The 21,362-nt window shown below is 36.0% G+C and overlaps 2 protein-coding genes across 3 annotated transcripts; both read right to left on the bottom strand.

Moving 5' to 3' along the window:
* On the bottom strand, positions 1 to 8,095 carry LOC109828404 (probable beta-1,3-galactosyltransferase 12). 2 transcript variants are annotated; one of them, XM_020395413.1, is made up of 7 exons: positions 8,025 to 8,095; positions 5,423 to 5,575; positions 5,258 to 5,340; positions 5,085 to 5,184; positions 4,860 to 4,973; positions 2,141 to 2,283; positions 1 to 125 (listed from the first exon to the last, which is right to left on the bottom strand). In XM_020395413.1, the coding sequence occupies exons 2-7, from the start codon at positions 5,509 to 5,511 to the stop codon at positions 34 to 36; spliced, it is 621 nt and encodes a 206-aa protein (XP_020251002.1). In that variant the 5' UTR covers positions 5,512 to 5,575; positions 8,025 to 8,095; the 3' UTR covers positions 1 to 33. The 2 variants fall into 2 exon arrangements, with proteins under 2 accessions (XP_020251002.1, XP_020251005.1); XM_020395416.1 differs by having other exon boundaries at positions 8,017 to 8,037.
* On the bottom strand, positions 9,521 to 18,762 carry LOC109828423 (eukaryotic initiation factor 4A-8). The gene is made up of 5 exons (XM_020395424.1): positions 18,628 to 18,762; positions 13,913 to 13,983; positions 13,691 to 13,797; positions 13,145 to 13,575; positions 9,521 to 10,428 (listed from the first exon to the last, which is right to left on the bottom strand). The coding sequence occupies exons 2-5, from the start codon at positions 13,978 to 13,980 to the stop codon at positions 9,793 to 9,795; spliced, it is 1,242 nt and encodes a 413-aa protein (XP_020251013.1). The 5' UTR covers positions 13,981 to 13,983; positions 18,628 to 18,762; the 3' UTR covers positions 9,521 to 9,792.

The following is a 21,362-nucleotide window of genomic DNA, read 5'->3' on the forward strand; positions in this document are numbered from 1 at the left end:
TGATGTCAATAAGCCCTTTCATTGAATTTGATTTCACTCTACTTCTTCCGGAGGCAATGTGGGACTCTTAGAGCACATATTAATATTATGAAGCTCCTTCATCCGGTCAACAGGATCACACAAGCCTGTAATAAGCAATGGGGGGAAAATGTGTGAATCCATCTTAGGGCACTTCAAGGGTATAAAGAATGATATGCTCACAATAAGAGTAGTTGCTATAACACACAAGCACACAAGTCTGAAAAATCACACGCATCCGCTCAAGGATGTGGGGGGGGGCGCACACACAGAGCAACGACCAACATTAGAAAAATACTGCATTAATATGTCAACTTCCCATAAGCATTAAGTACAGTTGTAAGGAACAGCTTTTTTAAGGAACTGTTTTTCATTACTCAGAAGGTTTATACACATCGATCATGCCATGGTTTATTTCAAGGGCCAACATTCTTGATTGCATCCACCTAAAGAAATGTATAACTGTGACTTCAGTGGTCACAACTATCAACCATGAAATATAACATGTCCGAAAAAAAAAATAATAGTGTAGAGTTGAATGTTGTGAAGCATATAGAGCACAATATTGAGACCAAGTTCACAAATAAGCTATGATATGTGATATGTGGCCACAGAAAAATATGTTGTGCTACACAGCTATCTATATGCATATCTCTGTGAGCGTGCACATGCATGGGCACGGAGGCATGAGCAGGCATGGGTCCGTGTGGCGTGTGCACATTGGAGAATTCTTGTGTGCGTGTGTTGGTGTGGGAGTGTGCATGTGTGTAAGATAAAAAAGAACCTAAGTTTAGTATGATGATGTGTAAGATAGTACTGTTCAAACAGGACAAATAATTACGTGCTATACATATTGTTGAGATAAAATATTGTTTACACTGTACATTTGCGTCCCCAGTGTTATACTGTTACATTTAATTGGCACACAAATGGACGTGTGTCAGGGCCTGGTGTATCAGATACACATATTCATTTGAGACGAGCATTCTTCATAAGGCAACAAATAAGAAAAGTATCACAAAGGTTGAAGTTTCATCCGATATATATTTGCAGTATGCATCAATTTAGTAAATTTTCCTAAATAAAATCTTTAAATTTCCAAATTCTAGTATCTTATTTTACACCTAAGCTGGACAAATTGCCAGAGCCCAACACTGATGTCTAGGAGCAGATAAAATTAATTGCCACTTCAGCTGACTTGCTGCCTTCGAGCTAACTTAAAACTGGTTAAGCTGATCAAGTATCTGTAACCACCGGGCTATTTTACTTGATTAGAGTGGTCAGAGGGTGTTCAATAGAATAGTTCGAATTTAACTTTCAATACCGAACAGAATGAAATTGTTAAAACTTGACAGAAAACCCATGTTATCTCTAATGCATAAAATAACACCAAAAAACACGTTTTATCCGCATTATGTTAAGCGTTATTTAACACTTGCTAAATGGAGTTTAATTGATGATTAGATTTGGACGTGTGGCAATATCTTCACTTTTCAAATCAGTATCACGCTAACCAAAATAAGTTCCCAATTGAATCCTCCAACCCCAATTTCATTTGCATGAAAAACCCTAGCGATCCCCTGACCCATCTCCAACGCCTCCCTCATTTCCTCGCCCTCCACCTCGTCCTCTCACTCTTTCGACAAAGAAACCTCTCAGTTTCTTCTTCCTCTCGTGCCTTCGACGAAGATGAAGCTCTCGTTGATGACAACGCTCTTCTCGTCCTCTATCTCCGCCGACTACAAGCCTCCTCTCTAGTTCATTGGCTCCCATATCTCCTTTCACTGACGAAGAAGATCCTAACCCCGTCTCCACCTCTAATGCCTCTAATGCTTCTAAATCCTAATTCCTTTCGACGAAGACTTTGCCTTCTAAACCCTAACCCCTGTAACTCTTCTAGTCCTCCTTCATGCTTAAAACTTTGAGTGTTCTAATTATTAAAGTCATTGTGAATAGTTTGTATTTATAAAATATCTAAAAACTTAATTAAAAAAACCTCCGCTATGCGTTACATTTTTTGCATTTTCCCCCTTAACACTTAACAAAAGGTAGAACATTACGTTATGCGTTATTGTTATTTTTAACATTGACCAAACCCTCATCATATTATTAATTTCCTTACCTGAACATCTTGGCATATCCCACACTGCAATAGATGAGAGAGTGCATTTTGTATGACACATCGCGCGATTATCTTCATGATTCACATTCATAGAAAGCATCCATGAGCCAACAGTGACATCCTCGTTGTTGAACATCCTCAGGCTGAAATAATAAAATCAATGATGAAGTCATTAAAGAGTGCAAACATGCACTATAAACCTTTATGAAAAATAAGATTCAATAGTAAGCAGCATTTTACTTTTATGAATGGTGATCCATACAATGTACAGAAGGAATATGTACATGTTTAAGTACTAACTACTACAAGAAGGTTAAAAACATGCAGGAAAACCAGGGTCAAATAATTTCTAGAAAGAGTGCTGTGACCAACTATCCCTGCACTGAGTCTGCTATCTCGTCAGAAATCCTGAGATATGAGAGAAAAGAAGAAAACCAATACAAAAGTTATCGTATGAAATCAAGCCTACTGCAAATATATGGCTTGTATGGTGAGAGATCTGGCTATACCCTAATGGGTTAAATTAGATCAATTTGTGCTAGACAACACAATTAAAACAAATTAGCATTTAATGCCATGCTTTTATGTATTCATCTTCGCTAGTTTCCTAAAATATATAATAGTATGAAAATCATACAACCTAAAAGCATCTAAATGAAGGCCCAGTTTGATTATCACAGCAGTGACCATCAGATCTAAACCTCATTATGATATAGAAGACCTAGAGTTTTCATCTTTATTTTGGGAGAGAGAGCCATGGGCGGCTTACATAACAAGGAAGATATAATACTATAAAGGGAACTAGGAAAAAGAACTTCCAAAATGGGAGCACTAGTTATAATACTGTGGCACTACATTTTAATTTGAAAGCCCTCATAAACTGCAGATGAAGGATTCAAGGCCACAACCTATTAAAAGGAAAGTAAGTGTCATACCCTGTGTTAACTTGTTCACTAGGAACTAGAGGCAATGACCCTACCCATTTAATCGACACAACTGATGACTTCTATATATGGTAAATTTATAGTACTATCTACTTGTAGGGATACTGTAATCAACATCATGCATCCAAGCTTTTTCGGGGGGGGGGGGGGGGGGAGAACTCAACAGCTTGAAGAATAATTTCTTGAATCAATAAGCTAGGGGGAAAACATGAGAAGGAAAGAACAACCAAGTTTTTTCCACCAGATTTCAAAACCGATGTCCACCATAATATGAATAAGAGGAAGACATTTTCACAAACGAGACTATGAGGAAGGATTACTTGACAACGCAGTACAACATGCTTTTTGTGGGCGGGAGGGGGGGGGGAGGGGGGTGGCTTCATATGGACCACGGATACAGAATAAAGAAAATTGGTGCTTTCACTTTGCACAAACTAAAGATAATTGGAGTGCTGATTCAATTTACATAATACAATGAAGGTCACACAATCTCAAAGGAGGACACAAGTGCATGAACCATGCTAATCTGTGAACGATTTCCTAAACACATAGAGACATGGTTGGGTAGCTTGCTATCTTGAATGTCATCAAATAGATCTCAATTAAGGTTGCTGTCTTGAGTATTAAAGGAATTAACTTCAGTAACCTACACTCATCATTAACTTCAGTAACCTACTCTGAAAAAAAGAAAACATAAAATACAACTATTTTCTAAGTGTCTGTGTAGAAAAAAGGAAAAAAAAGGAGGGGGGGGGGGGGGGGGGGAACACTACATTCAAGAACTGCCAATTATCATTAGTAGGAACTACAAACCATCATGCTCTTTAATTTTCCTAGAAAGCAACTTACAAAATATTTAAGACTTGTGATAAGTTCTCCACAACTATGTTATCTGGAGACCTCAAATTTCTTACAAAACTTAGCAATTTAAAATATGAACAAGGTTGGACATTTGATACCCATGCCTTTCCTAAGACATGGTTTAAAAGAAAAAGAAAACAAGGATATTGTTGTATATGAAAACAAAATAGACAAGATAGAAGAATATCTGACAGTGGCCAAGCTCATTCAGAGTTTCTTTTTAACATGTCATAAACGTAGAATAAGTGGTTAAGGAGCCTTTTGCTCCACTTAATATGAGATCATCATGTCCTTTGTGTGTCTGTCATGTGCCATCGTATCGTACTTTTACTGCAGCGTCCAATGCTTTGGGAGATAGGGATACTTGGTAATTGAGCCCCATGCCCAGTCACCATCTTCACAAGTGCATCTATATATAATATCTAAGATAATGTGGTAATTGACGTTCCAGTGCAACGATAATGGGGAATATATTCCGATGGTAGCGAACCAAGGTAGACATCATATTTATATTTCCAGAACAGCTATCAGATATAAAACAACTCACATACATAGGATAACGTTAAATTTAATAATGGATGCTACGATAAAACTACAAAACCTTGAGTATGGTGTGAAGCCTCATTTCTCAATGTTTTATAATAAGGTGACCTGGATATTAATTAAGAGAAAGAGATAGGTCCACTACATAACTGTTTTATGAAGCCTCATTTCTCAATTCACTGAAAAACCTTTTGCATATTAAGTCTCTGATAATTAATTTTGGTTTAAAGATCCAAATGTTCTTTCCTTTTTATCCACAAGTGAATTAGCACATGTCCCAAAATGTATAGATGAACTAGATTTATTAATGAAGCATAGATGAATAGAGCACTTCACTTTAAGCACGGACAATAAAGAGCCAATTCACTAACCTGTCATTTTTTGCAGTTGCAATTGCTGCTACAACATCAGCAGACAAAGCATATATTGGACCATATGCATGCAAGAAATATTCATTTCCAATCAAGTGACCTGAACTTTCATACCTGAAGAAAATGTGATTTCATAAGTATTTAAGCAAAACAGGTTGCTGGCTTAGGCATTAATTTCAGCAATATAATCACGCAGTCCAGTCTCCAATGGAGACTTTATGTTACCATCTCATCTTTGGATCAGTGATGACGGGGCCCTTTTTCATACAACCAATGTAAGTGAGCCGGTGAGCCCGATCTTTGGCAAGAAGAGTTGCAAGTCGATCTATTTAGAAAATGGAGATATCAGATACTGAACCTTACAATCTTGACCTAATTATTCTTTTTTGAGGTTTTACCTGGCCGCATATAAATATCATCATCAGCTTTGACATAAAATTCAGCATCAAAAAGTCTGTAGGCTGCTTTGAAAAATGCCAACCTAAGATGTACACACAAGAAATCACACTTGAGCTTCTAACCTATTAAAGCAAGAAAACAACTCTACAGACCTTCAATCTTACGTTTTATAAGGCAGCTTTATATATTCTTCTTCGATGTCAAGCAGCATGAAATCATGGTATTTCTCCTCTTCTTTCTTAAGTTCTGACATTTTCTTAGCATCTCTTGTTCTTCCAATCACAAATCTAAAAGCTAATCCAGTAGCATGTTCCAGACTGCAAAAATTAGGAAACAGCAACACATTTTGATATTTATGTGCATGCAAGGAACATGTAATTTTACCATTTACATAACCATTTACTGTCTACAACTCTCACATTCAGTAATAATAACTCAACCATTACTCTTGATTTTGGAAACAAAAGATTGCTACATCCCAGATAAAAATTTCTCTTTCAAGTATAAAATAATTAAGTTGGCAAGTTCACATATATATATGACTATCGGTATACAGTCAATGTAAATTATACTACTCGAATATACTCAAGTTGTGAATTGCCAAAGGTCGATACGTCCGTTCATGTCACCATAGCAGGTCACACGTAAATAGCTTCATACCTCATCAAGAACAATGTACCCACTTCTGTTAATATCCCATTGACTCTGGGTCTCTAGTGCTCAATTGGATTGGCTTGAATTATGTGTAGTACTATAGTTAAGTAAGATTGAATAGATAACTGTTAGTAGTTGTAGTTTCTCTGTTGATACTTCTTCTAAAGATAATTCCAGTCAGAAACGAAGCATTAATCCTTGGCATCTTGCAAGATAAAATTACATAAAACAATTCAACTGAGTAAGCAGAAAGTTGAAATATAAATATACAGTATATAAAATATAAATAATTTTACTTGTAACTACTCTTAAGTCCAAGCTTACTCTGTGCTCTGTTAGTTCAGGTGTTGGCATTGCAGCCCAGGAGAAGGAAGCAAGGAAATGTAAAAGCCTGAGAAAGGAATGATTGCTCTACCAGCAATATTGATTTAAATATGCCTTTTTTCAGTCTCCAATTTGCAACGTTCATATGCATATTCAAGTAGTACACTCACAAAGGAAATGAACATTTTTTAGTGTTAAATCTTTTGGATAATACTTTCCAGTTCAGGCATTTCCTTGGTTCATTCAAATAACCTTTAAAATTTAGATTTGTATGTTTATACTTATACCAAAAATACCAGCTTTAATTTTCATCATAGAGGTGTACTATTGATCTTGAGTGTTCTAGTTCCTCTAGCGGTAATCTGCATAGAATTGCAATTTGTTCAATTCACTAGCATTTAAAGGTTTGCAAATGTTCTCAAATACCTATATTATCCATCGATTTGTGTCCAACTATATAGATCTCTAGCTAATAAAGTGAGCAGAAAATCTTCCACTTTCTTGATACTTTATGTCTTCTAGGACTTTCTCAATTCCAAAAGAGCTTAGTTAACTTATAATAACTCTCGTAATCATCATTAATTAACCATATGAAGAAACATGAAATGCAAATCACAATTAAGAACTAACCATTCAAAACTACTTTAATAAACTATATTCATTGAGATTTCCATCTTTGTAGTTTCTCCCCTCAAGACTGACTCTCATAGGGATGCAAAAGGATACCAATACTTGCTAAACTAATCCGCACTCTTAAAAAATGCGAATATTAGTACTAAATATTTATATTCGACAGTATATGGATAAAGATATCAACGTCTTTTTTAGCTTTTGATGGGATGCATATATAATTACGTATATAAACATTTGGTTTAGTGTGTGTGTGTGTGTAGATTAAACAGTTTAAATCAACTGACTTTACATCGTGGATTTGAAACCATTTTGGTGATCCGAAAATCAAATCTTAGCTTGATATGCCAAACACATTGATTACTCTGACTTGAAGACACTGGTCTACTTAAAGTTTAAACAGTTCTGCATCACATGGCTTATATGTTTTTTTCCAAAGTTCTCCATGTTTTTTAATATCCGTATTGTCTCCGTATATGCATCTGATCATATTCATAATAATTTTGCAGATATGGACTATGAGTTTTTCTTACAGATTGTATCTCAATTTGTGTCTGTGTTCTTGATAGTAAATTGATAGAGATATGATAGGTATGATATCCGATCTGCTCACAACCCCTGGAATCTCTTCCTTGTCAACTAAAATGGAAACTAATTATCTGTTTCCGTATCCAATTGAATCCAATTTTCCAATAGGTCCTTAGATCAAGAGACATATAAATACAAGAAATAAATACACAAAATATTAAGGTTCATTCATCCCACATTCCTAAATGCGGAGTCATGTCTGGATTTATAAAAGTTTTTAGGGGCAAGTTCTTCTCTTAGTTCTCTAGCTCCACATTTCTGGCTGCGAGCGTCACAGGCGGTGATTTTGACATCAAAGGGCGGGGGTACACTGCTATTACAAATTCATATCAAGAAAGCCAATGTGCGTGGACAAATGATGGTACATTAAGGTCCATCAGTACGCATTTCAGTTTCTCTGGTGAGCTCTCTTTTAGGTCTCTAACAATAAAACTAATCAGGAATATGAGCTTCTTAATGCAAAAGCCGCTCCGCATAAATTCGGGTTCACACGTTCAGACTATATATAAACAGTAATAATCCGCAAGAGCAACGGATTCCACAAAACAAGAACAGATCTTACTCCCATACTTTACCAACCCGTCAGACCCGAGGGAAGCCAAGTGCTACTCAACGCCGCCCTCCGATCCGCCGAAATCCAAACCCGTATTAAACCCCAACAAACGCCTAGCAGCCTCTTCCGCCTACCATCGCCACCGCCGAATCTGACAGAAGTCCCTCAGCGTGTCCTCGGATCGGCCGCATCCGGTAGACGGTGCGGTCCTCGGCGGCGTCCGGAGGACGGATGCCGAGAAGACGTTCGACACGCCGGAAGAACGCCGACCAAGAGGAGGGGAAGGCAGACGATGGCAAGGACGTAAAATGGCGAGGCTGGCGGAATGAAGGGGGAGCGAAGGGGCGGGATTTCATGAGCTTGTCGTCTTTTAGAGTAGAGGGAGGGGAGGGGAGAGCGAGATGCGGCCGGGGGGCATTTCCGCCAGGCGTTTTTGTTTTTTTTTTTTTTTTTTTGGGGAGCTGGGGGCTGGGGAGATCGGCTGAGAATCGGAGATCTGTTGAGTCTCATGTGAGGAGTCGGCTGTCTTTGGAGGGAGGGGGAGAGTGTGTGTGTTCGTTCGTTTGTTGAGGGAGGTAGAGGATTCGATCCTTGGCGAACACGGCCGCTGCCGACAGAGACAGCCGTTCCGTACTTCAAAATTCTACCAGGAGAATTTCAGCATCGTTTCATTAACATTGTTTGTTTTGTGTTAAAAAAATTAAGAGATCAACAGTACCCCCTAAAAACTCTACAATAGTATCGCACGAAACATAATCGGAACAAGGGACAAATTTTCAAAAGAGATCCCTTTGTGAACTTAATCCCAAAAAACAATCTCATTCAAACAAGATTTCAAAAACCGACCTGGTTTCGGCCTCAGCGCTGAAACCAGGTCGGTTTTTGAAAAAAAATTCTGAAACTTCACTGGAGTTGAACTCCCGTGAAGTTTAGTAGATCTGCTAAACTTCACGGAAATTCAACTCCCGTGAAGTTTCATAGTTCAAAAATTTTTTTGAACTATGAAACTTCACGGGAGTTAAACTCCCGTTAAGTTTAGCAGATCTACTAAACTTCACGGGAGTTCAACTCCCGTGAAGTTTCAGAATTTTTTTTCAAAAACCGACCTGGTTTCAGCGCTGAGGCTAAAACCATGTCGGTTTTTAAAATTTTGTTTGAATGAGATTGTTTTTTGGGAATAAAAGTCTAAATGGGTCTCTTTTGAAAATTTGTCCTCGGAACAAGAGCTCGTCCCGCGTGCAAAGCACGCGAGATACAGCTGTAACGAAACCTAGAAGGGTATGGAAGTGATATGAGACTGAACCTTCAGGGTGTTAAAACGTTAACAAGGACTTAGGGAGGGGCATTGAAGTTTAAAATTTTATAATAAACGTCGGGTCAGATGTAACCGCATCAAAAGATCTAATATCAGCACATGCTACGTTACGCCCTAAAAGAAAAAGCTTAGGAGGAGGACCAGCCCCCGCGCGGATAGAGCAACAACTTACCAATCAATCCGAAACGCCCGCTAAAAGATCACGAAAACAAAATATTAATTAAACAAAGATAGGTTCACGACTTCTTTCCTCACAAATCCGGGATCACACAAGTTGAAAGCACTCACGGTACATCGTTCTCCAGCGATAAGTTCACCTAATTCATACGCCCTCCAATGAACTTACTACGATACACACTACAAAACTTGCAAAGATTTCCCCAAAGTTTGATGAGATTATTCAAAAGAAAACATTAAACACCAGAAGGGCATATAAATACCAAATCCATAAAAAGGACCTCATCAATCCCTCACAGGAGATCAGCAACATTAGACGGCAACTCCTCAACCACCACATTGTAAAACTTCTGGATATCAAACAGCATCCTCTCATCATCACGCGTAACAAAATTAATCGCAACTCCCTTTCTCCCAAACCGCCCACTTCGTCCGATACGGTGAAGATAATTCTCTGGCTGAGTCGGCAAATCGTAGTTAATAACCAACGAGACTTGCTGAACATCGATTCCACGAGCAAGGAGGTCAGTTGTGATGAGAACACGAGAAGAGCCTGATCGAAACTCCCTCATAATAATGTCCCTAGTGTTTTGGTCCATGTCACCATGAGTTGCTGAAACTGTGTGATCTCTGCTCCTCATTTTGTCGGTGAGCCAATCAACCTTGCGTCTAGTGTTGACAAATATGACACTTTGAGTGATGGCTAAGGTTTCGTAAAGGTCGCAGAGGGTTTCTAGCTTCCACTCTTCTTTTTCGACGTTGACGTAGAATTGCTTGATACCCTCGAGAGTAAGCTCGTCTCGCTTCACGAGGATACGAACGGGTTTGTTCATAAATTTGCGAGTGATCTCAAGGGCCTCAGGGGGCATGGTTGCAGAGAAAACTCCAACCTGTACTTTTGAAGGAAGAAGCTGGAAGATATCGTAGATCTGAAATTCGGGAGGTTCATAGTTTAATCACGAGAATGAAAAATAAGCATCACTAATAATGATTGCAATGTATGGTAAATTTTATGCAGATATTTCTAATGAAATTAGGATTAAAGCTTCGCACACCATACAAAGAGAGGGAGAATCTAGTTTCTTTAGGACAGTTATGAAATAGCAAAAAAGAACCATGACCGCATGGGTAAAAGATTTATTGATGTTAGGTTCTCCAGAGAAGATGAAATGCTACAAAAGAATGCAAGTATTACTAGAATGTACTCAAATGTAAATGCTAATGCAGCTTTTAGGTTAGACTAAGCCTACAAAAGCTTGCTAGCGCCTGGTCCATTGCCTGCCCTATTTCAAGATCTCAACATGCATAGTATGAATTATATGATCAGCTTGGTAGTATTTGGTGACTTTGGTCTTAAAAGTTTTTGTTATGCTTATGAACCTTTAAAATTTTTATCAAATATTTTTTTGAAAGTAACACCTAATGCACCTCAGACGTGAGATAGTCTTCCTTCCTTTGTTTATATGTGAAAATTTCAAAACCTGTGGATGTCACCTATCGCAACCCCCCCCCCCCCCCAAAAAAAAAAAAAAAACCGCTTCTTTTCTCCTTGAGTCAAAATGAAATGGTCGCATAAATGTTTGGCCATAAGCCATGAAAATCAACAAGGCAGTGCATGAGAATTCTCCATTGAAAAATGATAATAGAAAGCTGATGAAGACAACAAACTAACCAAAAAAATATAAATAAAAAAAAGGAAAAAGAAAAGAAGAAGAAGCTGATGCAGACCAGCAAAACAGCAAACAGATATCATTTACTTCCAACAAAAAATTTCTTAAATTAGTAAATCACAATTTATTCTTAATTGAAAATCTTACGATTTCATATTATCAATAAATTCTGAATTACTGGTTAAGCAAACCATGGTAAAAATAAAATTAAATTTAGAGATTCATAATTCTTCGTAAATTAGTAAAGAAGCGCATGTTTATTGAGCATCCATGAAAACTACAAGATACAAATAACAGACAGAATAATAAACAGAATACACACTGATGGGGATTTATCTATATGTCTGTGGAAACTTATGTAGAATAATAAACAGAATACACACTGATGGGGATTTATCTATATGTCTGTGGAAACTTATGTAGAATAATAAACAGAATACACACTGATGTGGATTTATCTGTATGTCAGTGGAAACATCAATTTTATAATCACACAAGGTGTGCGACTTCTCATTCATAAATGTTTAAGGTCGTAAAAGGCGATAAATAGTTTGAGCCATTTATTTGGATTGTGAGATGAGCAACATAGCGCTTTTAGAACACTGGCACAAGTAGAAAAATCGGCTAGAGGCTCTGAAGACTTTCTGCAATGTATAGATATATGAGGGCATGTACCAATAGACATCATCTTTGAACAAACTGAAATCAACTCATAAAGAACAACAGGCCAAAACCAAAATTGGATTTGCAACAAAGGAACCTGATTGTTGAACAGCAAAGAGACCAATTTGTTTGCTCCATCAAACACAAACATCTTGAGGCATGGATGCACACTATGTTACCCAGGTACTTCTATAATGAAGCCGTACCCATACCCGACACTTTCCTGTACCCAAACTTCATGAAGACTTCTTGAATATATGCATGCATTTATTACAACATGTACTCAATTATACAATATAAATGTTAATTTAAAACACTCGTCAAACACTTCTTGGATGTATAGCTTGCACTACACCCGTTTCTTGAAACTTGTTAGACATAGATCAGCTTTGTTTCAGTCCATAACCAAGTTCAAAACTATATAGTCAAATGGTCGTTTGGATGTCTCGCAAAAAAGAATGAGTGGTTTCCAAATTATGATAATCAATATGATAAAAGAAACTTAAAAATGTGATCAAAATTCTAATTTTAATGATACATGAAGCCGAAAAAATGATCTCATGTACATTATTAATTATATATATATATATATATATATATATATATATATATATATTAAGGGCCGTGTCCCTTGTACCATACATTTTTAGCAATTTTGACATGTCCCGTACCCCGCACCCGTACCGGTACCGTTTGTTTCCATGCAACTTCGGATGTACATGTGGCATGCACGGACAGATCCAGGATTTTTTTTTCTTAACAAAGGCGCATATATATATATTATATATATATATATATATAATATAAATATATATATATATATATATATTATAATATATATATATTATATATATATATATATCAATATATAATATATATATATAATCATATATATTAATTAATAACATAAGTAATAATGATTTTACCAACAAAAAAGCTTATTTATACGACGATCACATAGATCATAACACATATTTACTATCATCATTTTCATATCGTACACTGCTGCTTTTTATTTTTCATCACCAAAACTAACAAAATACGACTGAGTTCCAACAATAATCCTTCACGGTTACTATCTATGTGGGGGCGGCACTAAGTAAATATTGTATGGGGGCACCCATTGAGTTGCAGGTGCACTCTTATAATTTTACAATTTGTATGAGCGCACATGCTTCCCACTCTGTTCCATGTGCATCTGTTCTTGTGCGCACGTGTGGTAACTTGCCAACTCATATAATTTTACGCGAATTGAAATTAAACTACAAAGAAAAACAGGACAATGAAAAATAGGCTAATAAAAAGTAAGAACCTGATCTTTGAAACCACGTGAAAGCATTTCGTCAGCCTCATCCAGTACAAACATCTTGATGTAGTCGGGGCGGAGAGATTGCCTCCTCAGCATGTCAAACACACGACCTGGAGTACCGACAACTACATGAACTCCACTAGAAAGAATCCTCTGGTCCTCGCGAACGCTAGTTCCTCCAACACAAGCATGAACTTTCACGCCAAGGTAATCACCAAGTGCTCTCATGACCTTTTCAATTTGCTGGGCAAGTTCTCGAGTTGGGGCAAGAACTAAAGCCTGGCATTCAACCACGCCATAATCAAGCTGCTGCAAAATTCCAGAACAGAATGTAGCAGTTTTCCCTGTCCCTGATTGTGCCTGTTGGATGACATCAAGTCCCTTGCAGAAAGGAACAATTCCTCTCTGTTGAATTGCGGACGGTTTTTCGAACCCTGCAGAATTTTTCATTATTAACATATAAGAGGCAGCCCTCAAAATACGGTGCTACTAGAATCATGAACTATCTACATAATTGCAGGTTAAATGTGTTAAAAATAATGACTATACCATAAGCATATATTCCTCTCAACAGGTTTTCTTGAAGACCCATGGAGTCAAAGCTATCATAGACCTCATCATATGAAGTAAAAAAATCCTGCCCGTCTGATGTAAGCCTATATTTCAATATAGAAAAAACCAAAAACAAGTGTAAGCTACAAAATTACATATAATGAAAATGTGATGAAATGTGTTAGTAAGAAGGCAATAATGTAAAAGGAAGATAATTACAGGTCATTCATTTTGGCATCATACTGACGAGCATCAAATTGAGATCCTTCTGCTGCCATTCCCGCCATTTTCTGCAAGTGCATTTCGGACAAAACAAAACATGTTCAAGTAGGCAAAGATGTCAACAAAATGTGACACGACAGATTTTGAGAATTCATAACACAAAAATCGGCAAAAGTCTTATCATCAGTTTTTCAACAGTTCACTCAAGATGGGGTCAGTTATGGGACACAACTCTAGGTCCAGACGGCTCCACTGAACCTATTACAAATGTTCAACTAAAACAAGGAGAAATTTAAGATAACAGAAACAGAAGGAAAAAAAGATCAAAGCTTGATCATCATTATCTCAGGTTTTTGCCGTCAAGATGTAGTCAGTTATTGCTCTCAACTTGATACATATCTAAAATTTACTCCATAGGGATGTTCTCTATAAAGCACTTGATGGAAGAGATAAATTATTGCAACTTTTCTAATTTATAGTACAGATGAAACTTTATTTATAGCAAACCCTCTAATCAATCATACAATCAAACCCAACTTATATGGTTAAACAATCCTAATATAGTGGTAAAATAAATCTAGACAATCTATTAGTCATTATTCCTTATACTACATGCTGGAGCGTAGATGTCAACAAAGCCAAGCTTGGGGAGAAACTGAAGAAACACAGGACAAGACACCTTTTGGCAAGATGTCAGTTAAATGAGTGGCCGTAGAAACATGCTATAAACAAACTTCATAGTATACAAAGTACTACATGAGAAGAAAAGGATGACGAGTCTGCTTGGAAGAAAAGGCTGACGAGAGCGTGCATGAAAGAAGGCTCACAAGGTTGCATCCGAAGAGGTCGACGGGACGGCATGCAAGAAGAAGAGGTCGACAGATCAGCACAAAGAAGATAAGCTCAACAAGACTGTGCGTGAGAAAGGATGCCGACAAAATTGTGTGCTAGAGGAGCCCAACAAGGCTCCATGAAAGAACAGGAGACTAGAGAGTCTTCATGCAAGAAGAAGACCAAGACGAAATTGCACACAAGAGGTAGACAATGATTGAAGGCAGGAACGAGATTGAAGGTCAAAGGATTTGATTTGGAGATGACGGGAACAATAATATAGCAGTAAGACACAGTTCCAATTTGAAATCGGATGGGGATGGTAGGCAAAGTTTCAATTTAAAATCATATGAGGAGGATTGTAGCCTTTACTTGAGAACAAAGGTGGAAGATACCAATGGTACAAGAGAGGTTGAGAGGAGGGACAAGAGGCCCTAAAGGAGAGCAAGAAGAAGCTGTCGAGGGGAAAGCACACAGATAGTGCTCGAGGCGTGGCCTCTCAGAGGCCCCAACATTTAGAGTTTAAAAGAGGTTCCATGGTTAGAGAACTTGCTCTAATACGATAATGGAAGAGATGAACTAGTGTATTTCTTATTTCTTTCAAAATACAAATGAAATCATATTTATACAATAATGCATGTTTATGGCATTACCCGCCAATCAATCCTAAAACCAACTTCCAAGTTCCAATTATATGCAAATATTACTAATGCAGTCATAAAATGAATCTAGGTAATCATTTATTCATCATTCATTACAGCCTGCAAAGTGGATTTGCTTGCAGGATTTACATCACCGGTCACTAAGCTCATGACACAAGAGGTAACAATAAGCTTAGTAAATTACTAATACGAAAAGAATAAAATGCTTTGCTTGGGAACAACTTTTACTACATTTAAACCAGACAACAATTCGATGTGTTATATACGTTTCAATAGAGAAACCAAATAGAAAGAAGCTAACATAAGAGATGAAAGGATATGTGCATAAAGCAATATGAAATAGTTAACAATGGACAACATAAGCAGTCAGAAATAAATATGGCAACCACAATCCCAGATCAGATACATTTCAATAGAGAAGCAAAACAGAAACGACAACATGTACTAAACATTATAGATCAACAAAAAGGCTATGTGTAAGAAGATAATAAGGAAGATAACATCGTACCAAATAGGCTATGAGAAGAAACGAAATCCAGAAAATAGAAATGATGAACCTTGTTTAAGGAGGTTGGAACTTTAGATGCATATGTAGAATTACTAAAGGAATGAAATACAGGTCGAGGGTTTCCTGATCTTGCTTTGTGGAGTTTGCTTCATGTCATATTTATATATCATCAGAAAAAATAAGTAAATATTATCAACCTAAATGTGGAATCACAAGGTTAAATCACAAACTTGAAGTCAATTATGTTCTGGAACATCAGGATATCAACAGCTGGAACAGGTTGCGGTATGAGTTTTCCATCTAGAAACACTTTCTAACATAGAGCCAGTATAGATCATCTACTGAAATAGTTCAACCTAATGTTTTTGGCACAGTAGTGCTAGAAACTTTCCAACTGAGCTGCTTATACCCATCACCCAAGAAAATTAAAAAGATAGGCTAGAGATCTAGAACAGGAAGTTCAATCGACCTTTAAAACCAAGTGAACTGTTTACATCTATTCTTTTCCATCTTTAATAACACAATAGTGTGAGAAAACTTTCCAATGCAAACAGGGTTGCAATCTGCTAATAATAAAAAGAATCAGAATCTAATAACTAATAACAAAATGAAATAACTACCTATCCCCTCAACCAACCAACCCCCTCAGCAAGGGGAAAACAGATGTGTGCTTTGGATCGGCTCAAAATCCAGCGTAGCTAAATTGCACAATTTCATCCCATAGTTAAAAAGGCGCAAACTTTCTAAATGTAATTCAATTCAGTTATTTCATAAGTTAAAGAGTGTAAATTGCTCACAGAATACATTTATTTAAGTAACATCCGTAAATTTCACATATTCAAGCCAATAACAATCAGAAAGTTGCCAATGCGATCTAGATATAGTGATTTACAATATTAGATATATGAAATCAACAAACTAACAACTTCTGTTTATCTATTCCACATATTTCTAGCAGTACTGGGCCCAAAATATATGGTTGGTCATTTCAGTAGATGATCCACTAGCTCTAGACTATAAACGTTTGTAGCTGAAAAGACTTAGCTTGAGCAACCTATAAACTGTTCAAATCAAACTAGCAATTAAACTGATTACATCAGATTAGATTAATGGAAGAACTACAAAAATGGGCTATCTAACTATTCAAAAAAATAACGGAGGAATTTGGGGATTGAACTAACAAAAAATGATTTCATCCGCTGATATCAAATAAAGAGAATCATTAATCAAGAAAATTAATCAAATTATCTGGAAGACTCCACAGTTGAGTGGCGTAAATATAAAAGTCCCAGATCAAATAACAGCAGATGATTGTTCTTTTGGAGACCCGATTCTGGGGTTTAGATTCCAGCCCCCTAATGTTGATTCTGTGGCCTACTGCCTTCAAAATAGGGCCACCAGAAGAAACAAACATACCCAACTATTTAATCCAAGGCTTCGACATTTACTATATTGAACCATGTAATCTTTCAAGGTAATCGATTAGTTTCTTTATTAATGACTTTTTTATTTTATATCAATCCAATGGAATGATATCATTTATTAATTAGTTCCCCAAAATTTTTTCTTGTTTCTTTAATGATATTTGATAAGTACTATTGTTGATTTGATCTGAACAGATTATGTTGCAACAAGATTTTTCATCTAGAAAATTTCTAATGCAGATCAATTGGGGGTTATCTACAGACATGATAAACCGTCTATTTAGAGGGCTAAAAGCTTTCCAGCCAAGCTATTCAGATCCGATCCCATATGATAGGCTAGAAATCTAGATAGAAGTTCGATGAGGTTTAGATCAGGCCATTTAGTATCTCAATCATAGTCCAATCCTTAACAAAAGTAATGACTCCTTTTACTTAAGCAACCAAACCCCACCCCACCCACCCCCACCCCCAAAAAAAAGAATTTCTCAGGAAGGTACAAAAATTCATGAATAAGAATGTGGCGACAGCGGGGTAGGCTGAGTACGTGTTTCATAGGTTAGGTTTTGCAATTCAGAAAGGATTAGCGATGCAGCTTGTTGCCCGCTTGTCATCAACACGTGTAATTTTTTTCAAATTTTGAAAATGAAACATTGTTGGGTTCAAAAGAAAAAGATAATTAGTAATATGAAGAAGGATTAAGAAAGAAACATGTGCACCGGTATTAAGAAAGAAACATGTGCACCGGGTTGATTTGACACCGGAAAGTCCAGTGTAGCGTTGCATGCCCCAGTATAGAATACTCAAACGTTCTTAATATATTTCAATAAATAAAATTCAACAAGATGAACAGACATAAATTTCACACTCAATCCACTAACAATCAAAGAAGTTATCAACGTGTCTTACATATACCCTATAAGACATAACGATCAACGAATTATGTGCGAATCACAAACTTCTAAGTATTTCTATCCCAGTCTTCTATACGAGTTGCATAAAAGCAGGGGCTTTGAATCCCCAGTTTCAAATCAGTATCCTTAGAACTAATGAAATAAACTGGGGGGATTTTTGATCAATCAACCCCAAAATAAACTTTAAAAGCGAAGATCACCGGATCTGGCCGCAGAATCGCCGAAAACTGAGACCAGAAAGGGGAAGAGAAACCCTAGAGACTATCTAATGATTAATGGATTCGAAACCCTAATTACAAATAACAAGATCCATCGACTCGAAACCCTAGTTCCAAATTTTGTGTAAAAATCAGAGATCGAGTGAGGATCTGCGTACCTTAGTTGTTAAACGAGGGATAGAAATCGAGGATTGAAGCTGAGAACGAGCAGATCGATCGATGGATTCCTCTTCAACAAAAAGAGGACGATGTTTTTTTAGAGAGAGACAAGACTCGGGAGGTCTTTTATATATATATATATATATAATCTATAATAATATATATATATTATATATATTTCCAAAGCAGTTGAAAGTGATAAAAGACTTATCTGTTTGGTCCTTTTATATAAAAGTTTTAAGCATGAGTAGGGATTCTTTTTGCATAATCTCCCTAACGAAAGGAAAGTCTTTAGCACAATAATAAATAATTCATAAAATTCAACGATTATTATAAGTTTTGTGGTCTTAAATGTGAATTAATCATAACAAAAAAATTCAGATACCAAGATGAAAATAAATATCCAACCACACATAATAATTTTGAGGTACTTTCACTTTTTTTTCCCTAGAGGTAGGTTGTTTAGACATGATTACCCCCTTTTTTTGCAATACCATATTTTGGCTGGTGCAAAAGTTAGAATGTAATAACAAAATAACGTGAACTGAAGTTTGAAAAACATTTTACTTTCAGATATCAAGATTTTAATTTCTAAAAAAACAATTTTTCTCTCCATTGTTATGGAAAAAAAACTTGAAGCTTTCTTCGAAAGTAGTAGCCAAGTATTCTTTAGATTACGAGGAATCACGACAGAAAAACCCAAAAGAAATAGAAGTAAGGAAAACATAACTATGGGGTAGACATTTATATTCCGATGGCAAATAAAAAAGATATTATAAATATATATGTAAATAAAACTATTTCTGACAAAATCATGAGATATTCATAAAAATCTCAGGTACCTTCATATCTAAGTAATAGTTGCTTGCTAACGTTTTAAGGTATGTATAGATAGCACATTACCCCCTCATTTACACAATGAGTTGCACTAAACCCAACCTCCTCCCCCCAAACTCATTTTCTAGAATTTATCACCCTTTAAAATGAGATATTTAGACAGATAAAATGTAAATAACATCCCTCTTTCTCATGAATCGAGGAGGAATAAGTGCTATAACTAAGTCAAGGGATGTATAGCAAATTTTAGAAAGATAAATCACAAGTAACAATCCTAATTTTCATGAACTAAGGGGGCTAAGTGCTAAAATGAGCAGAGAGGGTTTAGTGCACCTTAAGGTACAGATGAGTGGGGTTGTATGTTATTAGAGGTAATAAGCTTCGGTGATTTTTTGCAGTGATTTTTGCATAATGAGCAACAAATAATGTTTGAAAGAACCCGAGAATTCTTTTGTTGCACAGAAAACCTTTCTTTCTATATGCGATTTTTTGCAAGAAAATCTCCCCAAATTTCATAAGCTAAGAAGAGTTTATTAAGAGATTGAATTTATTTTCTCAACGATCTATAGCTAATAAAGAGGCACAATATCAGAAGGGCCTATTTGAAAATAAAATACAACTTCCCACCCCTTTGACATGCTTGTGCACAACTAATTTGCCCTTGGAAAGACATGGATGCATGCTTATGGTGTAGATATGAGCATGTATGTATATATGCCAAATCTTGAGTACGTATGTACAGCTACACTACTCAAATATTCTCATTGTGACCAAGAGATTCTTGCCACAAATTGTCTGGTGTATCTGCATAAAAATAAATTTGTATTTTCTTTAATTCTTATGTTCTTAATTTGCATCATTAACTAAACAGTGATTTTAGTTTTATGCAAATATATAAATATAACTTTCATTGTAGTCTAATATTTTACATCACGATTGGACTGGAATCTACTCACAAGATCAACTGTTTCTAAAACGGTCAATATTCTTTTTAATTTAAGGACTCATTTCCTTTTAGGGGGTGTTTGGTTCAATTTCTAGAAATTATAGGAAATGTTTTTCACCCAAAATATGATTTCCTTGTATTTCTTAAAAAAAATTATAGGAAAAGTTTTGAGAAGTTAAAAAGTACCAATTTTCTTATTTTTTGTATTTTGCTTGTTTGGTTTAAAACAAGAAAATGGCTTATAACTTTATAGAAAATGGGTATGGAACGAGTTTTGTTGATTAAATAAGGAATGTGTCAGATTTCCTGTTGATTTCCTCTCATTTTGAGAGGAAATTGTTTTTTGTAAAATTTGTTAGTTTTTGATATTTTATAGAAAATATTTCTATAAATTTTTTTGTTGAACCAAACACAATCTACAGAAATCTATGAAAAACTTTTAATTACAAAATTACCATTGTCAGATATTTTGAGAAAAGTTTTCTCAAAAAGAGTGCAACCAAACAGCCCCTTAGAGTGAAAATCTATATCTTATAGGAATCAATCATTTATTACAATCTTACAAGTTGAACATTCTATGGATCTTATCCATACAAGTAGGTTATGATGATCATATACATCTTTCTCTCTATCTCTATAGAGTTTGAGGTCCAATATTTAAAATGTCTAAACAAGACCATTTGTAAAGAACTTGTTAGAAAGCCATACTTTTAATCGTGATATTAAAATATCATTCTCAATGAGTAATATGCCATTAACGTGTAACACTAAGAATGTAATGAAATTATTTTTACTATTTTAAATACATACAAGCTTCGTAATGATTTGATCAAAATCAATTTCCTTAATTGTTTTATCAAAATAAATGTTTCAACTATTGAAGCTTGTTCAAGTACATAACTTGATTGATTCAATTCATCAATCTTCTTGAATTTTACATACTTGATTTCT

Source organism: Asparagus officinalis, chromosome 1, assembly GCF_001876935.1.
Source record: "Asparagus officinalis chromosome 1, Aspof.V1, whole genome shotgun sequence".
Lineage (NCBI taxonomy): Eukaryota > Viridiplantae > Streptophyta > Magnoliopsida > Asparagales > Asparagaceae > Asparagus > Asparagus officinalis.

Excerpts from the sequence above, each read along its gene's own strand:
- LOC109828423 (XM_020395424.1), bottom strand. The coding sequence starts at position 13,980 with ATGGCGGGAATGGCAGCAGAAGGATCTCAATTTGATGCTCGTCAGTAT. Across the intron at positions 13,798-13,912 it reads GATGCCAAAATGAATGACCT|GCTTACATCAGACGGGCAGG; the intron begins GTAATTATCTTC and ends ATTGAAATATAG. Across the intron at positions 13,576-13,690 it reads GAGAGGAATATATGCTTATG|GGTTCGAAAAACCGTCCGCA; the intron begins GTATAGTCATTA and ends AAAATTCTGCAG.
- LOC109828404 (XM_020395413.1), bottom strand. The coding sequence starts at position 5,511 with ATGTCAGAACTTAAGAAAGAAGAGGAGAAATACCATGATTTCATGCTG. Across the intron at positions 2,284-4,859 it reads GCAACTGCAAAAAATGACAG|CCTGAGGATGTTCAACAACG; the intron begins GTTAGTGAATTG and ends TTATTATTTCAG. Across the intron at positions 126-2,140 it reads GGATATGCCAAGATGTTCAG|GCTTGTGTGATCCTGTTGAC; the intron begins GTAAGGAAATTA and ends TGCTTATTACAG.